This window comes from Pristis pectinata, chromosome 6 (assembly GCF_009764475.1).
Source record: "Pristis pectinata isolate sPriPec2 chromosome 6, sPriPec2.1.pri, whole genome shotgun sequence".
Classification (NCBI taxonomy): domain Eukaryota; kingdom Metazoa; phylum Chordata; class Chondrichthyes; order Rhinopristiformes; family Pristidae; genus Pristis; species Pristis pectinata.
Window position 1 is genome coordinate 90,472,136 of NC_067410.1, and position 22,822 is coordinate 90,494,957.

At 40.0% G+C, this 22,822-nt stretch overlaps 1 protein-coding gene across 2 annotated transcripts in view; it reads left to right on the forward strand.

Moving 5' to 3' along the window:
- The first annotated feature begins 1,351 nt into the window (after window positions 1-1,351).
- The window catches only part of LOC127571577 (lysosome-associated membrane glycoprotein 3), a 31,820-nt gene continuing 10,349 nt past the window's right edge, over window positions 1,352-22,822 (forward strand). Inside the window, exons 1-6 of one of the 2 annotated variants that reach the window (XM_052018081.1) lie at window positions 1,352-1,509; window positions 6,062-6,636; window positions 8,189-8,305; window positions 12,793-12,853; window positions 13,786-13,959; window positions 15,721-16,081. In XM_052018081.1, the coding sequence (XP_051874041.1) occupies window positions 1,470-1,509; window positions 6,062-6,636; window positions 8,189-8,305; window positions 12,793-12,853; window positions 13,786-13,959; window positions 15,721-15,860 (1,107 nt within the window). In that variant the 5' untranslated portion in view covers window positions 1,352-1,469 and the 3' untranslated portion in view covers window positions 15,861-16,081. Of the gene's footprint in view, window positions 1,510-6,061; window positions 6,637-8,188; window positions 8,306-12,792; window positions 12,854-13,785; window positions 13,960-15,720; window positions 16,082-22,822 lie in introns of those variants that run through there. The other variant, XM_052018082.1, reaches the window with a different exon arrangement.

The following is a 22,822-nucleotide window of genomic DNA, read 5'->3' on the forward strand; positions in this document are numbered from 1 at the left end:
TGATGCCACATGCTGGCGAGGTTAGAAATAGAAAGATAGGCCAGATGAATGTGTGGCTGAGGAGCTGGGACGGGGGACAGGGATTCTTGGACCATTGGGATCTCTTCTGGAGTAGAGGCAACTTGTATAAGAGGGACCAATATCCTTGCAGGGAAACTTGCTAATGTTACATGGGAGGGTTTAAACTAGATTGGCAGGAGGGAGGGACTCTGAGCAGGAGCAAGTCATGGGTAAAGCGGTAGCCAGTGAGAGCAAGATTAGTAATCAGGATAGCCAGGGGCATGGTAAAGGCAGGGAAAGGAATACTCAGTTAAACTGCAATTATTTCAATGTACGAGGTTTAAAAGGTAAGGCAGACGAACTCAGAGCGTGGATTGGCTCTGAGGACTGGGATGTTATAGCCATAACAGAAACACGGCTGAGAGAAGGGCAGGACTGGCAGCTCAATATTCCAGGATACAGATGCTACAGGTATGACAGAGATACAGGTAAGCAAGGAGGGGTGTTGCCTGTTTGATAAAGGAGGACATAACAACAGTAGTTAGGGATGACATTTTTGGAGGATCATCCAGCGAGGCCATATGGGTAGAACTTAGAAACAAGAAGGGAAAGGTCACTCTATGGGGCTGTATTATAAACTCCCCAATAGTCAGTGGGAACTTGCGGAGCAGGTGTGCAGAAAAATTACTCATAGTTGTAAGAACAATCCTTCTCTTCCCAGATGTGGACAATAGGATTGTGGATTTGTGACTGAAGCTCTTCTGCTGAGTTTAAGGATTTCAGCTGGTACTATTGTCAAAGATGCATGCAATCCTGGCCATTCCCTTTTCTCTCTTCTACCTTCTGGAAGAAGATACAGAAGCTTGAAAGCCCATACATCTAGACTTAAGAACAGTTTCGCCCCTACTGCTATCAGACTTCTGAACCAATCACCTCTTTCAGGCCCTCTTCCTGGTGGTGCTGTCACGTTCTTGTACTCTTAACTCTACATCTTTTGTTATTCCGTTATTGTCACTTTAGCATTTCTTTTTGCACTACTTCAGATTGCACTGCAATCTTCGCACCATTCTGCTTTGCACATGTTGTTATATTTATTGTTACTATTTATTGTCACCATGTAAACAAGGAATTTCATTGCACTCTGGTGTAAATTAATGCAATCTAACATATTATAGACAACTGAGGCAGGAGCACCCAATGGGTTTGGTATCAAGGCATTTTAAGACACTGTTAAAGACTATTAGGTAAATTGGATTGTCTATCAAGCGAATTGCATGTTTATTTCAGTCATGCAACCATAACAAGTGAGAACTTGCTGCCTTATATTTGATCTCATTTCCTACCTGTCCCCACCCTTTCACCACCTCGTGACTTGAGGTTTTTTTTATTGCTGCGCAAGTAGTAGGAAAAGTCAGCAGGTTGCAACTGAAAGTGGAGTTTTTGATGCGACTAACTTGCAGCAGAACATTATGAAGAACTTGGTTGTGATTGCCGCCTTGGCTCTGTCCGGTGAGTCGATTCGAGCTGTTTTAAGTTGCCACTTTCTGCAAACTGTGGCGGCGGGTTCCCGGGGTGGCATCGGGAACAGCGGCCTTCCGGGGGGTGTCGGCTGATGGACAATATCCTGCAGGTAAAACTTGTCCACCGTCCACGGCGGGTCCTGCTCCAGGAGCTGGCGAAGCTGAGTTCGATTGTCAGAGGAAACTTGAGTCAGACTAAGCGGGGAATGCGGAACACGCCGGGCGTGCACCCAGCGCCGTGACACCGGAGCACCTTTTGGCGGCTCCTCTCTCTCTCTCTCTCTCTCTCTCCTCACCCACTCCCACCTCCCCTCAGATTGGCCAGGCCGACATCTTATGGGCCACCCGAGAACTCTCTGCTCTAATCAATTACTTCGAAACAATGGTTATTGTTGTGGGGAAGGAGCCTGTAATCTTGTCCCGTAAATTTGGTCGCTGCGCAAGAATGTTTTCCTCACCCCGGCGGCCTTGCACCCTTCTTCTGCCTCCTGCCTTGATCCAGGCAGTGGGTCGGTGCTCTGGGTTTTAGGTGAATAAATTAATAAACATCGGAATGTACTTCAGAAGTTTTAGTATTTAGGTTCTTGCATTTGGATTTAAAGTTTGAGATAATAGGACTTCATCCTTGTGTTTATAGGAATGCAAACCAGCACTGCTCAGTCAAGGTGGTCTTAAAAGACTTTAGAGTCATCCAGAGACTAAGCAGCTTTGTGCAATTTGGTCACCTGCTTAAATGATTTAAGGAATCTACTATTTAATCCTTGCACTTGTGGATAAATTGAATCTATTGTAGTTTTATCTGAAACGTTTGCATTAGATCTTAAAGTTTAAATTTGATTTTGGGGCCTTGGCTGCATTTTTTTTGAAGAAACTACTTGCATCATTTTTTTAAATTTGACTAGTAGTTGTACTTCTAATTTTCAATCCATTGCCCATTTAAGAGTAAAAATGCCCCTACTGTTTACCCAAATGTGCTATACCTTCAAATTTAGATTTTTAAAAACTGTCTTAGAATATTTAAAGTTTGAATCGATGAATATTTGCTGAATGATCATCCATGGTGGTATTTTCACTTGCACTTCCCTGGCAAAGCCACTTATCAAAAATTCCTTATTATGATAGCTACTAAGGGAGCAGATGCCCAGGAACATACTGACTGCACCATCTTGTGCTGCTTGTGAAATTGTTTTCTCCTCTAGCATATGCTCCTTCCTTTCCCTGCTTGTGCAATCCTTTCTTCCTTGGCTTAATCAGCATTGCATTTGTATTGCACACCTCTTTACTACATGCCCATTGTGTAAATGGCTATTGTTTTAATACAGAAGCAGCTATCCTATATGGAACAGTCAATGTTCCAAACCTACACCAGTAACTCTCCCCAACTCTCACCCCTCTACAATGACAAACTGCATTGGTGCTGCTTCCTGCACCCATGTGGTGCTCGTCAACTTTGACCCTGCCTTCAAATTCACTTGGTCCATCTCTAACACCTCTCTCCCATTTCTTGACCTCACTGTCTCCATCTCCAGAGACAGATTATCTACTGATATCTTTTACAAACCCACTAACTCCCACAGTTAGCTTGATTACACCTCTTCCCACCCTATCATTTGCCAGGATATTATCCTCTTTTCTGTTCCTCTGCCGCATCTGTTTTCGTGATGAAGCTTTCCATTCCAGGACATCTGAGATGTCCTTTTTTCTCCCCCATAAATAGGGTTTCCCTTCCACTGCTATCAATGCAGCCCTCACCTGTATCTCCTCTATTTCCCACACATTTGCCCTTACCCCATATTTTCCCCCCTGAAGTAACAGCAATGGGGTTACCCTTTGTCCTCTCCTACCACTCCGAGCCTCTGCATCCAACATATCATTCTTTGCAACTTCTGCCATCTCCAACAGGACCCTACCAATAGACATATCTTCCCCTCCCCTCTCTGCTTTCCACAGGGATTGCTCTCTCTGACTCCCTTGTCTGCTCTTCACTGATTATCACCCTCCAGGTACTTATCCCTGCAATTGTGTGAAGTGTTACACGTGCCCCAACACCACCTCCCTCACCACTATTCAAGGCCGTAAACATCCTTCCAGGAGAGGCAGCACTTCATGTGTGAATCCATCGGTATCACTTATTGCATCTAGTTCTCCCGATGTGGCTTCTACAGTGGTGAGACCTGACACAGATTGGGGGACTGCTTTGTTGCGCACCTTGGCTTTATCTGCTGCAACAGCCAGAATCTCCTGGTGGCCAGCCATCTTAATTCCATTTCCCATTCTCATACTGACGTGTTTATCCATGGCCTCCTCTACTGTCATGTTGAAGCCAGATGCAAGTTGGAGGAGCAACACCTCATCTTCTGGCCTGGTAGTCTACAACCTGACTGCATCAACATTGATTTCTCTAACTTCTGGTAACCACTCCCCTTTTTCCTCCCATGTTTTCTCTCATTTCTGTGACCTCTTCACCCCTTTTTCCTCGCTCCTGGCTTCACAACCTGCCCACTTCCTCTTACCTTTATTCCATGGCCTACAGTCCTGTCAGATTACTCCTTCAACCCTTTCCCTCTTCCAGCTTCTTGCATCATTCCCTGTCATCTCCTCCCCCACCCACCTACCTTCCCTCTCTCACCTGGACTTGCCTATCACCTGCAAGCCTTTGCTTCTCCCTCTTCCCTGACCTCCTCGTTCTGGTTTCTGCCCACTTCCTTTCCCCTGAAACGTCAACTGTTCATTTCCTTCCATAGATGCTGCCTGACCTGCTGAGGTCCTCCAGCTTTCTGTTAGTTGCTCCAGATTTCCAGCATCTGCAGTCTCTCATCTTCCTTGCTGCTTTTCTTCTATTCTTTAAATTTTAAAGAAGGTTGTATTTGAACAACTGTTAGTATACTTTTAACAGACTGTAATCCTAGTTGTTAATATTCAGTGTTGTATGACAAATACAAGTTTCATTTTCCTGCTTCAAAAATTTTCCACCTTTAGTGTTTTCTAGTATACCAAATTTACTCTGTACGTCTTCTTTCCCAATGCTTTCTAGCACTCAGTTTCCCATTTGGTACTCTTTAGGACATCTTTTTCCTGGAGATCTAACTCTTAAGTTTCTTCCCACCATCTGGGTGACTTTTGAGGAATCCCCATAATCAATAATTCATGAACACATGAAAGTAGAAGTAGCCCACTTGGCCCCTCAAGCCTACCCTGCCATTCAATTTGATCATGGCGATGTGCCCCAGGACTTGCCCCTCAGTGCCCTCGGTTCCCTGAACTTTCAAAATATTATCTACTTATGCTCTCAGTGATCTAGCCATTATCTCCAGTCCTGGGCTATAGACAGCAACCCTTGTATTAAAGTTTTTTTTTTCCTCTGTACCCACCTGAACCTTTTGCTTGAGACCTGTGAAGCAGGAAAGAATAAAAGTGCTATTGGTTACACGAGATCTGTGTTGTCTAGAAATGAATCTGTTGTTCATTGTTTTTTTTTCTGAAGGCCTTTGGGTTTTAGGAATTGCAATAACATCTTATACTGCAGAGTTCAGTGGTTTGGCAGAACAGACTGGTTGCCTGAGGTTGGAGAACACAAATAATTAAACCCTGACTACTGTACACAAGGCCAGGAGCTAGATATTTGGCCTTCAAATTACTTGATCTATGACAATCTCCATTCATGTTTCAGTGTACCATATTTTAGGCTCCACATTGTTCATAAGGGTTTAATCAGACTGCAGTGATGCATTTAAACATCCAGTTTTCACAACAGTGGTAATTTCATTATAAATGAACAAAGTATGGGTTAAAACTCTGGTCCAGCATTGCGGCCCAGCATTTTTTTGGATTTGTATGACATCCGTGCTATTTAACTAATCTAAGATCTGTACCTAATTAACCTACCAGTGCAACTTTTGTGATCTCAGCCAACAGCTTTGACTTGCTGAAACTTTGGGTTACTGACATTTCTCAGGAATGGAACCTTCACTAACCCATGAGAAACAAAGGAGCAAATGCTGGAATCTAGATTTTAAAAAAAAACACTGATGCTGGAGGAAGTCAGCAGGCCAGGCAGCAAAATGTTGACCACTTGCTTTTTTTTCCCCCCCCCCCCACAGATGCTGCCTGGCCTGCTGAGTTCCTCCACCATCATAGTATTTTTCTTCACTAGCCCATGTAGTGTTCTGTACTTAATTTTAAAAAGTTCTCCTACTCAGGAGGATGATCAGAGGGGTGGTTTCTGGTCTGGCACTGCTAGGTTCCAAGGTTGCCAGATGAGAAAATTTCAACCTGTACTTTGCTATTTTATAAGATGTCTTCCAGTGGGTGTTACACCAGTGCTGTATTTTTTTCTTGCATGTTTGGAGTTGTGTTTGTGTACTACTGGACTGCCAAGGTCCTTATCAGCCTGGGGGTGAATTCTGTCCTTGCCCAGCAGGAATTGATAGATAATATTTTGAAGCTTCCTGTTTTCTTTATGTATGAGTCATAGGAGAGGTTGCTTAACGATATAATTTTTGTGTACAGCAGCTATTAACTTTTTTGTTTTCTTTTTGCAGGACTGTTTACAAGTTGTGCTGTGTCAGCAGAAAGTGCTGCAGTGAAAAATGCAGCAAATCCAGCTCCACCAACACTTAACAAAATCCCACTTTATATTATGCCTGCACATGTGACCAACACGACGGCAAACTATACTACGCCTACGCCTGCACATGTGACCAACACGACGGCAAACTATACTACGCCTGCACATGTGACCAACACGACGGCAAACTATACTACGCCTGCACATGTGACCAACACGACGGCAAACTATACTACGCCTGCACATGTGACCAACACGACGGCAAACTATACTACGCCTGCACATGTGACCAACACGACGGCAAACTATACTACGCCTACACCGGCACATGTGACCAACATGACGGCAAACTATACTACACCTGCACATGTGACCAACACAACTGCTGCAAATCATAGCACAACAATAAGTCCACAAACAACTGTTCTCCCTACATTATCACCCAATTTTTCACTCCCAGTAAGTGGTCTCTACAATATTTCTTTGAAGAACACCACTTGCATCAAGATGGCAATTGGAATACAACTTATTGTTGACACAAAGCCCCAAGTAAGTTTTATTAATTTTGTGCCTCTATTCTTTCACCAAAAGTTGAAAGGAATTTCTTGAAGCAAATAATAGGTGGGGTTCGAATGTGGTGGTAAGGAGGAGTTGGCCATTCAATATTATTATATTGCTTAAGTTCTTAATGGACTAGTCATTGTACAATACTGAAATGGGCCCAAATTGTCCATGCTGAACAAGTTGCCTATGTGAGCTAGTCTCATTTGCCTGCATTTGGTTTCATATCCCTCTAAACCTTTCCTATCCCAACTTTGTACTGTTGCATAATTTCAATGTCAGTTGTAGCAATGCTAGTGCAGCTGGAAATTGGACTGCAATTTCTCTTTTAGCTGCATGTCTTGTTTCAACAAGCAGTTGCCTGCTTGCTTTTTAATAAAGAATGCTGAAGGTCTTGCTGTAAATTTAACCACTAAGACTGACATTGTTGAATTTATTGATTGGTAGTGGTACTGCAACTAGGTCCAATAATGTCTGGATTTTTCTTGAGGTGTGCATGTAACTCCAGCATTTGAGACATTTCTGATCTTTGCATGTTTTTAAAACATTACCTGAAGTTCCTGGCCCATAAAACTTGTGTTTCCCACTTTCAGATGTAAGCTTCCTTCTGCTGTGGTTGACTGACTGCTTCATGTTGTGTCTAAACATCTGGGAGCAGTGGTTCTTCTACTGAAATTAAAATATTTGTATATCTGCTTTTGAATAGCCTTTGCTATGCTTCCTTAAATACCTTTTTTAAAAATCTGTGGCTAAATTGTTCAGCTGAGGATTTTCATTTTGCACTTGCAAGTTCACATTTGAACAAGACTAAAATGTTTGCATTTTTTCCAGAAATGGGAATATAATTGTGATTTCTGCTTTTTTTCTTTGACAAGTACTTCAAGACCTATCCTAAAGTTTAGGTATATACTATACTTTTCCCTTGAAGTTGCTGCATTTGTCTTCTAAATGCTTGCACCATGTTGTGAATACGTTTTTTTTTACTTTGTCTGGAACCCTTCATCAGATTTTGTACTCTGTAGTTTTAATTTGGCTCTGGATGTAGGGTGACCTTGGCTCTCAGTGTGCAAATCTGATCTTGGGCAGGAGCTGATAAGCCTGTCCACAGCATTATTTTGCAGTGGTCAATTATATTCTGTGCAGCAGTGCATCCATGGAGGGAAGTTTTGTTGCAACATCACCATGGAGCTAATGGGCAATTAACAGAAAATAGCAAAAGATACACCCACTAAAATTTATTGCTACAATTTAATAACCCCTAAACACTGAAAGTAGTGATGAAAAGCTGACTGACCTTGGTACCAATCTAAAACAGCTAGAAATTTTGCATCATTGTAATTGCTATTGTTCCATTTGACAATGGAATAGCTTGTTCTGACCAACCAATTTTCCCAAATTGTCAGCTGTCACAATCTGTAACTACATCTCAATTAAAATGACTGGTCTTTATGGTATCCCAGTGTATTATTAACTTTCAAATTGTTTATTAGCATTTTACCGTTTAAAACAATGTAAAGTTATAATCATTGTCTTTTCACAGAATTTGTACTTCAATATTCCACCAAGGAAAACAAGGGTTTCGGGGAAATGTGGAAGTGTTGATTCGTGGATTAATTTGCAGTTTAATAGTGGATTTGTAAACTTCACCTTTGGGAAGGTGAGTTAATGTGATCAAATCCGTCTGACTTGAGTGAGCACAAATGAACAGGGTTGGCTGACTTCATGAAGCCAGAGAGAATTGGTGGTCCATTGGATGTGAGGAAAAAATGCTTTTAATGTTTAATGCATCTCTAATAATTTCTATCTTTTTAAATAGCTTTAAAGTGAAGTCATGACAGATTGAATTTTATACTTGAGTTAATAGCTTTTAAAATTTAGATTGGTTTTTTAAATATTAAATCTATACAGTATTTTTGAAAGCTTGGAGACTAGTAAGTGTGCTAGTGCATTGTAGATCTAGTTTTTGACAACTTTTTTCTTGTTAAAGCTTGTTTTGCACTGAGACTGTTTTCAAGAAAACTCTTTATTTCTATGGTACCTTTCATGACTTCCCAAAGATCTCAGATTATTAATGTGAAGTGTGAAAGATTGTGGTCAGTGAATTGATATGAAACAAGTATGATTAAGACCAGCTAGTTTTATTTATCACAAATTAATAATGCTAGTATTAAAGTGATAACAGCACTGAATCCAAATTGGCCAACGTTACCTTACAAATAATGGGCAGGGAACACCATACCACCATGTTTGAAGTATCCCAGCTGAGTCGAACATTGTTATAATTGGTGATTGTGGCTTTTTAACATCTGTTAGAGTTCCTCTTGTGTAGAGGTGAGTCTGAAACCTGAATGATATTAACACAAGGAAGCATGGATAAAATAATTGGTACTACTTTGTTTGATCTTTACTAGCCACAAGGGAAAGATGTATTTGGGGAGTAAATCACTTTCTATATTTAAAAACCTTTCTGTTCTATCACTTGCAAGTTTGTTTTTTAAAAGGCCATGGAGTAGTTGAAGATGTAAGCTTCAGTTACTCTAGTGTCCATCTGTAATTTAAGTAGGCAACTGACCCTAGTCTATGTAGTAGCATAGGTCATGGCTGCAACAGTTCAGGTTGAAGGGCTTGCACAGCATAAGCATGGATCAGCCCCTTTAGCCCAACTGGTCAGGATCAAATAAGACTTACTATCACTGACTTGTATGAAGGTTATTATCACTGACTTGAAGGTGGAGCAATGGATGTGGTATATGTGGATTTTAGTAAGGTGTTTGATAAGGTTCCTCGTGGAAGGCTCATACAGAAAGTCAGGAGGCATGGGGTTCAGGGAAACTTGGCTGTGTAGATTCAGAATTGGCTTGCTCATAGAAGACAGGGTGGTGGTAGATGGAGTGTATTCTGCCTGGAGGTCAGTGACCAGTGGTGTCCAACAGGGATCTGTTCTGGGACCCCTGCTCTGTGATTTTTATAAATGACTTGGATGAAGATGTGGGGGGGGGGGGGGGGTATGTTTGCAGATCACATGAAGGTTGGTGGTGTTGTGGATAGTGTGGAAGGTTGCTGTAGATTACAACAGGATATTGATAAAATGCTGGCCTGGGCTGAGAAGAGGCAGATGGAGTTCACCCCAGAAAAGTGAAGTGATACACTTGGGGAGACTGAATTTGAAGGCAGAATACAAGGTTAATGGCAGGACTCTTAGCAGTGTGGAGGAACAGAGGGATCTTTGGGTCCATGTCCATAGATCCCTCAAGGTTGCTGCGCGGGTTGATAGGGTTGTTATGAAGGTGTATGGAGTGTTGGCCTTCATTAGTCAGGGTATTGAGTTCAAGAGCCGCAAGGTGATGTTGCAGTTCTGTACAACTCTGGTTAGACTACACTTGGAGTATTGTGTTCATTTCTGGTTGACTCATTATAGGAAGGATGTGGAAGCTTTAGAGAGGGTGCAGAGGGGATTTTCCAGGATGTTGCCTGGATTGGAGAGTATGTATTATGAAGATAGGTTGAGTGAGCTTGGGCTTTTCTCTCTGGAGATAAGGAGGATGAGAGGTGACATGATAGAGATGTACAAGATGACAAGAGGTGTAGATTGAGTGGACAGTTAGACCTTTTTTCCCAGGTTGAAAATGGCTAACGTGAGGGTGCATAATTTTAAGGCAATTGGAAGAAGATATAAGGGGGATGTTAGAGGTAGGTTTTTTTTTTAAATCAAGTGGTGGGTGTATTGAACACACTGCTGGCAGAGGTTGTGGGGGCAGATACATTAGGGATATTTAAGAGACTCTTAGCCACATGAATGAATGAGAAATTGAGGGTTATGTGGAAGGGAAGGGTTAGATAGATCTTAGAGCAGGATAAAATGTTGGCACAAAATTGTGGGCCAAAGGGCCTCTACTGTGCTGTAATGTTCTATGTATGTTGTGAAATTTGTTTTGTGGCAGCAGTACAGTGCAAAGACATGGGATTTATTATAAATTACTAAATAGTGGGGGACAAAAAACAAGGAATAACAAAGTAGTGTTTGTGGGCCATTCAGAAATCTGGAGGGAAGAAGTTGTTCCCAAATTGTTGAATGTGGGTCTTCAGGCTCCTGTACCACCACCCCTATGGTAGTAACAAGAAGAGGACATGTCCTGGAGGGTGAGGGTTCTTAGTGATGGATGTTGCCTTCTTGAGGTACTGCCTCTTAAATTTCCTTGATGGCGGGGAGGGTTGTGCCTGTGATGGAGCCGGCTGAGTCTACAACCCTCTGCAGCCTCTTGCGATCCTGTGCATTGGAGCCTCCTTACCAGGCTGTGATGCAACCAGTCAGAATGCTGTCCACTGTACATCTATAGAAATTTGCAAGTCTTTGACATAGCAAATCACCTCAAACTCCTAAGCAGAGCCACTGTGCTGCCTTCATGATTGCATCAATGTGTTGAGCCCAGGATGGATCCTCTGAGATGTTGATGCCCAGGAAGTTGAAGCTGCTTGCCCATTCCACTGTTGACCCTTCAATGAGGATTGGTGTGTGTTCTTCTGACTTCCCTTCCTGAAGTCCACAGTCAATTCCTCGGTCTTGCTGACACTTGAGTGCAAGGTTGTTACGACACCACTCAACCAACCAATGTATCTCACTCCTGTATGCTGTGTTCTTGCCATCTGAGATTCTGTCAACAACATAATGTCATTGGTGAATTTGTGGATGGTGTTTGAGCTGTGCTTAGCCACAGTCATGAATGTAGAGAGTAGAGCAGTGAGCTAAGCGCATGATGTCATTACCAATCCACAATGACTGTGATCTGATAAGGAAGTCGAGGATCCAGTTAGAGGGAGGTACAGAGGCCCAGGTTTTGAAGCTTGTTGATTAATACTGAGGTATGATGGTGTTGAATGCTGAGCTGTAATCTATAAATACCAGACTGATGCATGTTTTGCTGTTGTCTAGCCACTCCAAAGCAGAGTGGAGAGCAGTGAGTTTGCATCTGCTGTAGACCCATTGTGGCAGTAAGCAAATTGCAGCAGGTCTGGGTCCTTGCTCAGGCAGGAGTTAATTCTAGCTATAACCAACCTCTCAAAGCATTTCACTGTAGATGTGAGTGCTACTGGGTGATTGTTGTTGAGGCAGTTCACTCTGCTGCTCTTGGGCACCAGTATGATTTGCTGCCCTTTGTCCATGCCATCCAAGATTGTCATATCCCTCTAAACCTTTTCCTACCTAAGTCCCTTCTTTTAAATGTTGTTAATGTACCTGCCTCAACCATTTCCTCTGGTAGTTCATTCCATCTACTGACCACTCTCTGGGTGGGTGGAAAAAGTTGCCCCTTGGGTTCCTATTAAATCTCTCCCCTCACTTTAAACCTGTACCTTGATTTTCTCCAACTCGGGGTGGGGGGGAGAAGAAAGACTGCACATTCATCCTTTCTCTGCCCCACATAACTATTTTATCTTCAGAGGGGTATAAAATTATTCTTGGTATTTTTCAGCTACAAGCTGAACAGATTTGGCACAACTGTCCTAGAGGGTTATCAGAAATATGGCTGCTAATGACACTGGAGTTGTGGATAGTGAAGGATATAGCAGGATGTAGATCTGCTGCAGATATGAGTGGAGAAATGGCAGATGGAGTTCAACCTGGGCAAGTATGAAGTGTTGCATTTTGGGAGGTCAAAAAGTAGACTAGGTGGCAAGACCCTTGGAAGCATTGATGTACAGAGGAATCTCCACCTTGAATGGGGGGGTGGGGAGCGGTGGTTAGAAAGAGTTTTCACACAGTGGTAGGTGCTTAGAACACTTTCAGAGGTGGTGAAGGAAGCAGTTACGATAGTGGTGTTTAAAAGGCATTTGGACAGGCACATGAACGTGCAGGGAATGGAGAGATGGGGGATGTGTAGGCAGATAAGTTTAGTTTAATTTGGCATTGTGGTTGTCACAGATGTTGTGGGCCAAAAGGTCTGTTCCTGTGCTGTACTGTTGCAGACAACTTGTTCTCATTCTTTTCCATTGCATGCCATGTTCCAATTCTAAGCATAAGGTTTAGCAACCCAAGTAGCTGAATAAATTGGGCAAGACTGACCCCACAGGCCCAATTTCCCCTATGTAGGGACACTTGTGCTGAGTGTATTGTTTTAAACCTTTAATTTCAATAACTTCTGCTTACAGGATGAAAACCATTATTACATCAGTGAAATAAGTGCTGCTCTGCATGCGATGAATAACCTGGGTAATTTGCCTCTTTAATGACTGTATAAAGTTGAAAATTTGTTTATAATGCAGTTAACATTAACTCAACTATGTGTAAATTGTATTGTCCTGCTACACTTGAATACAAATATGTCCTGAGAGCTTTCATCCTCTAGAATAAGTTTTGATGAACTTGCCCATCAGGATGGCTGGAAATAGAGCGGGCACTTAAATGATTCCAGCAGGGAAACATTTGATAGTGATCTCATCCAAATGTGTTTTCTGCTGTCTGCAAACTTTGACTAAACTCTCCTGGTCCTTCCAAGCTATTGGCTTACAGAAGGAACAGGTGTAGATCCAGCAATAATTCCTGCTGAACATGTCACCTCCCTGTCAGAACCAGGTGCACTGGAAAATGAATAATGAAAAGTAGTAACATTGTAATTTGTTCAGATTTTCAAATTGTGCAGCTTTGAGTATAAAAGTAATGTTGGAGCATTTTGCTTCTGCTGTTCTCCTTCTGTCCCCTTTTTTAAATATCATTGGCGCTTGGGTAATCAGTGAACCATTTTGTAAAATGTATGCATCTGTGCTCTTGCAACTCAATATCTAAACTTAACTGGAAAATTAATCAACCATGAATTCAGCTGGCTTCACCATTACAGAAGTTGAATTTCTAGACACCATTTTGGACTATTTAAAATTCTTACTTTAACACTTGAAGGAAAGATGTAGGATGTAGAAATTCTCTTAAACTAAGCAGTTGAAGTAATGTATACACTGAATTTAGGGTCAATCTTGGTTAAAATTAATGGTAGAATTGATGCTAAAACATGTACACTAAATGTGCAATAATAGTTGAATTTTGATTCCTGGACTTTAAGCAATGGTAATGCTGCAATTACCACATGTTGCTGCCAGTATTAGGTCATTCTATTGCAATCATTGTTTTTTGGCATTCTTGCTTTACAGACAAAACTTACAGTGGCATTATGAAGAATGTGAAGTTGTTTAATACTAAACTTGGACACTCCTACAAATGCAAAAGCAAGCAGGTTGTGGCTTTTTCAACTGATAATTTGCAGATTTTGATGATTGATACTCAAATCCAGGCATTTGACATCTCTGACGGAATGTTTGGTAAAGGTAAGAATCTTCTAACTTTAAGGCAGGAAATGTTGAATTTTTATGAACTTTACTGCCTCCCCACACTTTTCCTTTGAACGCATTTCCCCATTGGAAAACCTATTACAACTTTATTCATTAATGAAAAGATATAGTATTAAGGCTGAAAACTTTTTTCCCCTCTGGCTAGTACTAGAAGACCAATCATCACCTTTTCTTCCTATACTTGTGTAGATTACTTGCAAGAATTCTGTTTGAAAGCAACAGTACCTGTATAATTAATGCCCTTTATACCAGAATAAAACTTGAATTTAACAATTTCTTCAAAGGTTTGAGAAACATTGATAGAGCTTGCAATGTTGGATTGACATTTCTGGGATTGTGGGGAGAAAAAGGCTAATCTCTGGTGAAAAGAACTACAGAAATTATTATGGTCTGTGCTTGCTTTTATAGTTTGGGACCCATTCAAGCAGAATCCCAGGCCTTGCAGATAAGAATATATTAAATCCTGCTGATTGGGGACTTGGGGACCTTCCCTTTTGTCAACCAAGTTTTTTTTAAGAAGTGAATTTTAAATAATACCTCGCTTTATCTAAATGGGGGTGGAGGAAAGTGATTGAGTTTCAGTATTTGAATTACTTGTCCAGCCAGAACCTTTGAGTTGTTTCCTATTATAACACCTTTTTTAAAGAGGTTAAATGCTTGTCATTATTTGCACAAATTGGCCATTGTAAGTAAAGGTGCATATACTGTTAACTTCTAAAATTCAAAATTGTCCATTATTTTCTTCACCTAAAATTTCCCCAAATATCAAGATGCCAATTTGATTGCATCAAACAGGGTGACATTGCTGTAATATAGATTGAACCTATCAAAAGTTGGGGCTTATCCAGTTTGGTTTTTGATCAGGTTGATTTCTGGAGAAACAGTTGTGTGGATTGTCTGGTTCATGCAGGACTCTGCCCTTTAGCAAGATTTTTTTGATAGCTGGCTTATAGTAACTTTGCAAAAGCCTGTGGGCAGGTTCAAATCAAACATCTGCTTGGCAGATTTACTGGATCTTGTAAATTGCAGAAGTTATGGTGCACTAGTTCGTGTTACTGCTTCCACTCCAGGGATCCAGGTTTGATTTGACCTTTGAGGACCATGAGGAGTTGGCACATATGGCCTTGTGGGTTTTGGTTGAGTGCTCCAGCTCCCTTCTATATTCCTGATGGGTTAATTGGCTACTGTAAATTACCCCCTCCTGGAGGAAGTGACCAAAGAATCAAAAGGGAATTGATGGACGTCTGAGGGAATAAGTTGCAGGGGAACACTGAAATATCAAGGAGAAATGGGACTGATTTACCTAGGTGGAAATTGGTATGGATACAGTGGGCTGAAGGGCTCCCTTCTGTCTCTTAGTATGTCAGATCCCTAAAGGACAGTTGGTAAGACTAGGGCTACAGTCTGGAACTCTAAGCTGCTGCTTTGGCTTGAGTTAATATTTTTTAAAATCTAACTTAAGGATATTATCTAGAAAAGTTAATCTTTTGATTATTCAGTCTCAATTCTGCAAGCTGGCATTACATAAACACTGCTTTGATTTGTAACTTTACTGTCCTCTGCCTTTGTTACTTGAAACATGTTGAGGCATTGGTGAATTTGCTACTTTGCAATTTGTAGAATGGACCACATTTCACTGCAATTCTTGCAATATTCTATTCCATTATTTTCTGGATGTGCATGACTTGAGTTTTTTTATTCCTTAAGTTAATAGCTGATTTCTGACTTTCCTTGTAGAAGGAAAATGTGAAGCGGATGCTGAGAGTAAAGTAATTCCAGTGTTAGTGGGAATTGCTTTGACAGGATTGGTCCTAACTGTGGTGGTTATGTATACAATTGATAGAAGAAAGAAATCTGAAGGATATGAAGCTCTATAAGATGTGGATTTTTTTTCAAGAATTGGGAATAAAGAGCAATTCCACCGATTGCATTCTCCTTTTGAGCTGCAGAATTTGTAACTGGTTCCTTCAATTGACTTCTGTTCACCAATACTGTAGAAATTGTTTTAAAGCTTCTATGATTTCAATTGTGGGCAGAAATGTGAACAGTTTTTGGGAGGAACAAATGTCTATTTTGGATTGTATACAGATACTTGTGCAAGTTTGTCCATATTTGCTCATCTATTTGAATAAAGCATTTTTACCACAAGTTTTGGAAAATTTGCTGGGAGGGTCAGTTAGTGCATTGCAGAACCACTATAATGTATTTAGTCACTAGTAGCATAATATTAGTGGATGTAATTTCAGGAATTTTCATATGCCTGTTTTTGTATTCCTTCCCCTTCTATTCCCAGCCTTTCTGAACATAAAGAAATCACACTAGTCAATTTATACCTGACTTGAAACAATTCACCTTGAGGTGGGTGGAGAAATATGTAGGGTAACTTTCTAAAAGGCACAAGCTTCATAGTATTAAAGTAAGATGGCAGGCCAGTAGAATAGTGATTTTTTTTTAATGCAAAGGACCTCTTGGGTGGTAATCTGTAGCTTTAGTCTAAATAGATTAGTTGGAAATATGGGCAGAGAAATGGCAGATGGAGTTTAATGCAGACAAATGTGAGGAGTTGCACTTTGGGAGGTCATATGTAAGGAAGGTGTACAGTAAATGGCAGGACCCTTGGGAGCATTGGCATAGAGGAGATTTTGGGGGTCCAAGTAGATAGTGGTAAAGAAGATATGGCATACTTCAGTCACAGTGAGTATAAAAGTTGGGAGGTCTTTCAGCTGTGTAAAACTTTGGCCAGACCATATTTTGGAGTATTATGTGCAATTTTAGTCTCCACAGGAAGGATGCTGTGGAGCTTTGGAGAGGGTGCTGAACAGGTTTACCAGGATCAGATCTTTAGTCACATATTTCACTGTTTTGACGTACATCTTTTGCACAGAGTATTCTGGGGGCAGCTGGCAAGTGTTGCTGTGCTTCTGGTACCAACATAGCATGCCCACAACTTCCTAACCCATATGTCTTTGGAATGTGGGAGGAAACCCATGCAGGCATGGGGAGAATGTACAAACTCATTACAGACAGTGGCCACAATTAAACCTGGATCACTGGTGCTGTAAAGTGCTATGCTAACTGCTACACTACTGTGCCTGCCCACATGTTGGCTATAAGGAGAGGTTGGATGAACTTCTGTTTTCTCTGGAGCTTCAGAGGCTGAGGGGAGACTAATTGACTAAACTGAGCTGCACAGAAGTTCTACCTGGGAAATACAGAATTCTTTACTGAACAGAGCAGATCTTCTAGGGAGAATCTAGAATTGTCTCCTGACAGTTCTTTATACTTTTAAACAAAGATAACTACAGTTCAAATAGCTATATTGTTAATTGTTTAATCACCTACTTTAACATTTTGAATGTAGACAGGTAGCATTGCAGAATTACATTTACAATGGTAGCACATTCCAACTAGCAAAACCTCTGAATATTCAATGCTGGTGGCTGGTCCAAAAGCTCTTCAGTGCAAAGTCCAGACACCCAAAATATACCTTTTTTTGTTAGTGTTAAGGGATGGTTCCCTGAACATACAACTAGCTAGAATGTTAAGTGACAAAACAGACCTGTCCTGAACTGTGCATAAAGTGGCAGGGATATGCCTTTGACAATACATCACTGCAAGAGAAGGCCACTTAGTGCCTTCCTGGATCTCATTCTGAAGTTTTCAATGATCACTGATTAATATGAACATTCATCTATTCTCTTCCCCCTGCAAAGTTTCAATAGTACAAATCAATGTCCCACACCCAATGATTTGTTTAATTAGCCTTAAAGTATCAGTTGAAGTTAATTTGTAAACAGGTTTTATTTCCTGAAGACTAGTTCTGCAGTCTAATGTCCTCATTTTAATATCTGCTTCCCATAATTTCATAACACCAGAATAATCCCTAACAGAGACCTGATGAGTATATTTTTTCTTTTTATAATATTTATTAATTCCATGAAAAAATATACAGTACATGCATCAAAAAGAGAATAAAAATGCTAAATATATTGTGTTAAATCATATTTGAGATCACAATACTCTAATAATCACATGATGGTTAATAAAGAAAATTGGAATTTTATTATGAAAAAAAATCTACACCCACTACCAAAAACTGAAGCTGTTTGATTTTTAAAAAAAAAGACAAGGAAAAACCCTTGAAACATAACATCAGCCAATATCTGTACTTTAGTCCCTAAATCAAAAGTTTTGAAAATAATTCAAAAAAAGGTCCCCAAGGGTTTGACAATCTAAGTTAGATTCAAAAATTGAACATTGGATCTTCTCTGGATTCAGGTATGATGTAACATCCTGTAACCATTGAGTATGAGTAGGTGGAGTGACTTCCTTCCATTTAAGCAACACAGCCCTCCTGGCTATAAGAGAAATAAAAGCCAAAATGTGTAGATCAGAAGCCTCCAAAGTTATCTTTTTCTCCAACAATCCCAAATGATTCAGTCAAAGGATTAAGTTTAAAATGTATTTTAAAAAGCACAGAAAAAGTTTGAAACACCTCTGTCCAATATTTTTTAAGACTCTGACATGTCCAGAAGGTGAATTAAAGAAGCCTCTACATTATTGCATTTGTCGCAGTAAGGAGATATATCAGAATAAAAATGGGATAGTTTGTCTTTAGATAAGTAAGCTCTATGGACCACTTTAAATTGAAGGAGCGAATGATGGGTGCATAATGACAAAGTATTAACCAATTTAAAAATTTCGTTCCAATTTAAAAATTTCGTTCCAAGTTTCCTCAAATTGACATCCACACATCTTGTTCCCAAGCATTTTTAATTTTATCTAGTGGAACCTTACTCATTCCTAATAACCTGTCATAAATATTAGATATTGAGCCATCGTGAAAAGGCTTCAATTTAAAAATTACATCTAGTAAGTTCTTATCAGGACTCATAGGAAAAGAATGTAGTTGAGATTGAAGAAAGTCTCTAATTTGTAAGTATCGGAAAAAATGAGTTTTTGGTAAATTATATTTGGTTGACAATTGTTCAAACAAAGAAAGGTTTCCTCCAACAAACAGATCCTGAAAACAAGTAATACCTGATTTGTCCCATTCTTTAAAAACTACATCAGTCATAGAAGGTTTAAAACAATAATTAGAAAAGATGGGACTGGACAAAGAAAAACTCGATAAACCAAAATATTTTCTAAATTGTAACCAAATCCTCAAAGTGTGTTTAACTACTAAATTATCAGTTAGTTTATTTAATGATAAAAGAAGTGAAGAACCAAGCAGAGAAATAATAGAAAATTTTTTAACAGAGTTAGCTTCCGAAGAAACCCATACTGGACAAGTCTCTTGATTAATGTAATGTAACCAAAACCTAAGATTTCGTATATTGACTGCCCAGTAATATAACCTAAAATTAGGTAAGGCTAAACCTCTGTTCTTTTTAACCTTCTGAAGGTGAACTTTATTTAGTCTAGGATGTTTGTTATTCCATATGTAGGAAAATATAATTGAATCAAGAGAGTCAAAAAGGACTTAGGAATTAAAAACAGATAAAGCCTGAAATAGATATATGAATTAGATAGAATATTCATTTTAATACAATTAATTCAGCCAATCCATGATATAGAGAGGGGTGACCAACTTGATAAAACCCTTTTCACATAATACAGTAAGGTGAGAAAATTTTCTTTAAATAAATGTTTATAGTTTTTAGTAGTTGATACCCCCAGATAGGTAAAATTATTTCTTACAATTTTAAAAGGAAGGTTAATATCAAGTGGTACCAGATTATTCAAGGGAAAAAGTTCGGTCTTGTGTAAATTCAATTTGTATCCTGAAAACTGACTAAAACAAGAAAGTAGAGAAAGCATAGGAGATAATGAGACTTCAACATTAGATATAAAGAGTAATAAATCATCAGCATATAATGAAACTTTATGGTTAATACCTCTTCTGGAGATACCAATGATGTCTCTAGATTCTCGGAAAGAAATAGCCAAAGGGTCTAAAGCCAAATCAAAGAGCAAAGGGCTCAAAGGACATCCCTGTCTGGTTCCATGTTGAAGTTTAAAAGATTTAGAATTTTGTAAGTTAGTAAGAACTTGAGCAGAAGGGGATAAATAAAGTAATTTAATCCATTGGATAAAATCGGGCCCAAAGTTAAATTTCTCTAAAGTTTTAAATAAGTAATTCCATTCAATCTGATCAAAGGCCTTCTCGGCATCTACAGATATCACACATTCCGATATTTCCTTAGAGGGAGAATAAATAATATTCAATAAATGACGAATATTAAAATGAGAATATCGACTTTTAATAAAACCAGTCTGATCATCGGATATGATTGAAGGTAAAATGTTTTCCAATCTACGAGCCAGAACTTTAGATAAAATTTTAACATCCACATTAAGTAACAAAAGAGTATATTTTTAAATAATAAAAAAATTGAGGCATAGATGGGGTAGACAGTACGTCTTTTTCCCAAGATGCAAATGTCAAATACTAGAGGGCATAGCTGTGTGGTGGGAGTGTTTAAAGGAGATTTGCTTGAGGGGTTTTTTCAAGTGGTAGGTGCTTGAACATGCTGCCAGGGAAGGTGGTGGAAGGAGAAATAATGGCAACATTTAAGAGTCATTTCAACAGGCAGGGTGTTTAGGGACATAGACCACGTGTAGACGTGTGCAGTTTAAATTGACGTGGTCAGCACGAAACATTGTGGGCTGGAGGGCCTGTTCCTGTGCTGTACTGTTCATGTTCAAATTATTGCTTTTATTTTAGCACTTGAGTACTTCAAGTCCAAGAAGGCACTTGTCTCTAGTGGGGAAATACCCATATAGCAGTCAATTTGCATATGTCTCAGCAGCAATGAAAATTGCTGCTATAGAATCTTTAACATAAGCATGAACATTTGACAATTGGGAAGCTATGCTGCTGACCTTGTTCATCGAACTGTTATACAAATTCCACTTTCCTGTTGTCATTGTATCCCTCCATTCCTTTAGTGCTTAAAAGTTTATTGATTTTCATTCTTGAACATTCTTATTAATCAGTCTGATGGAACCATATTATCTTTTAGTGGTATTTGTTTTGCAGTCAGTAGCCAAAACATCCATTTTAAACTGAGATTATGTCCCTTCCACATTATGCTTGGGATCACCTTGGTTTAAGACCATATTGATCCATTTAGCTTATTGATCGGGATGGATAAATTCAAAATCGTTTTCTGCTGCGCTCTCTTAAAGCAAGTACCTTGGGGGGGGGGGGGGGGGAGGTGGGGATGTGTGTTAACCAAATATTTGCCTTGAGCTTTGCCAGTTGCATGTAAAACTTGAACATTAACATGAACATATTCAACTTAATTCATTTGTGTTCAGGAAGATTTTACCCCATATATGAGAAATTTTCAGAGGCACTTGGCTAAAATCTGTTCCCATTTTGTCTTCCCTCAGTGAGGTAGATATGAAAATTAAATTGATACAGCAGCTTCATTTTTTTTTATTCCAGGACATCTTCCATTAAAAACTATGCAGTTTTGCTAAACATCCTGCTGCCAAACAACAAATTTTTAAGTGATTTATTTTTTTCCAGAGAATACTTGAACTGACCAGTTCTAGATTTAAAGTGTAGTAGTTGAAGACTGTCAGAAACATAGTCATTGTTCTTGTTGAGCATAGCTGACAGCACAAGTTGTTTTTAAATCAGAATCGGGTTTATTATCACCGACTTGTATGTTGTGAATTCTGTTCTTTTGTGGCAGCAGTACAGTGCAAAGACATAACTTAGTAATTTTACAAAATAAATAGGGCAAAAGAAAAAGGAATAACAAAGTAGTGTTCATGGACCGTTCAGAAATCTGATGGTAGAGGGGAAGAAGCTGTTCCTGAAAAGTTGAGTGTGGGTCTTCAGGCTCCTGTACCACTTCCCTAATGATAGTAATGAGAAGAGGGCATGTCCTGGATGGTGACGGTCCTTAGTGATGGATGCCACCTTCTTGAGGCACTGCCTCTTGAAGATGTTCTCAATGATGGGGAGGATTGTGCCTGTGATAGAGCTGGCTGAGTCTACAACCCTCTGGAGCCTCTTGCGATTCTGTGCATTGGAGCCTCCATACCAGGCTGTGATGCAACCAGTCAGAATGCTGTCCACTGTACAGCTATAGAAATTTGTGTGAGTCTTTGTGCTGAATCTCCTCAAAACTCCACACTTTAAGAGAAACTATTTACTGGATATCCAGTTTTGTATGCTTTACAGCTGCTGAGAAGTGAAAGTTGTTTTCTGCTTCCTTTGTATGAATTTCTAAATGGTGCAAACCTAGTCCACTAGTCACTAATTTAGAACTTGGCACAAAAGTGGCATAAGAAGCTTTTCAGTAAAAGTGAGGCATAATAAAAGCTGACATATAGCGCTGGACCTGATGACCTGCATTCTGGTGTACCAAATGATGTATTTTTTTCCCTAGCAACAAAATGGTGGAGGAACTCAATGGGTTAAGCAGCCTTTTTTTCAGGAGGGGTAGAGGAATTTTCAGTGTTTCGGGTTGAAACCCTGCATCAGGAGTTAAGGGTAAAGAGGGAAGATGACCATTATGGAGAGGGAGTGGTGAGATGGGGGCCAATGGGTGACTGGTGGACCAAGGAGAGATGAAGGATGGGCAGAATGAGCCAGGGAGGTGGCATTAGAAGATGGTAGGGGGATAATGGAGGTGAAGAGCAGATGGAATCAGAACCAAATTTTTTTTGGGGGAGGGGGAGGGAGAAGAGAGTTGGTGGGTAAAATGTACGGGTAGTGGGTGAATGGAACAATGGGGGGAGGAAGGGTGTGGGAAAGGGGGCAAAAAATGGAGGACCAGAGGAAGATTGGGGGCAGGGGAGAGAGACACCAGAGGTG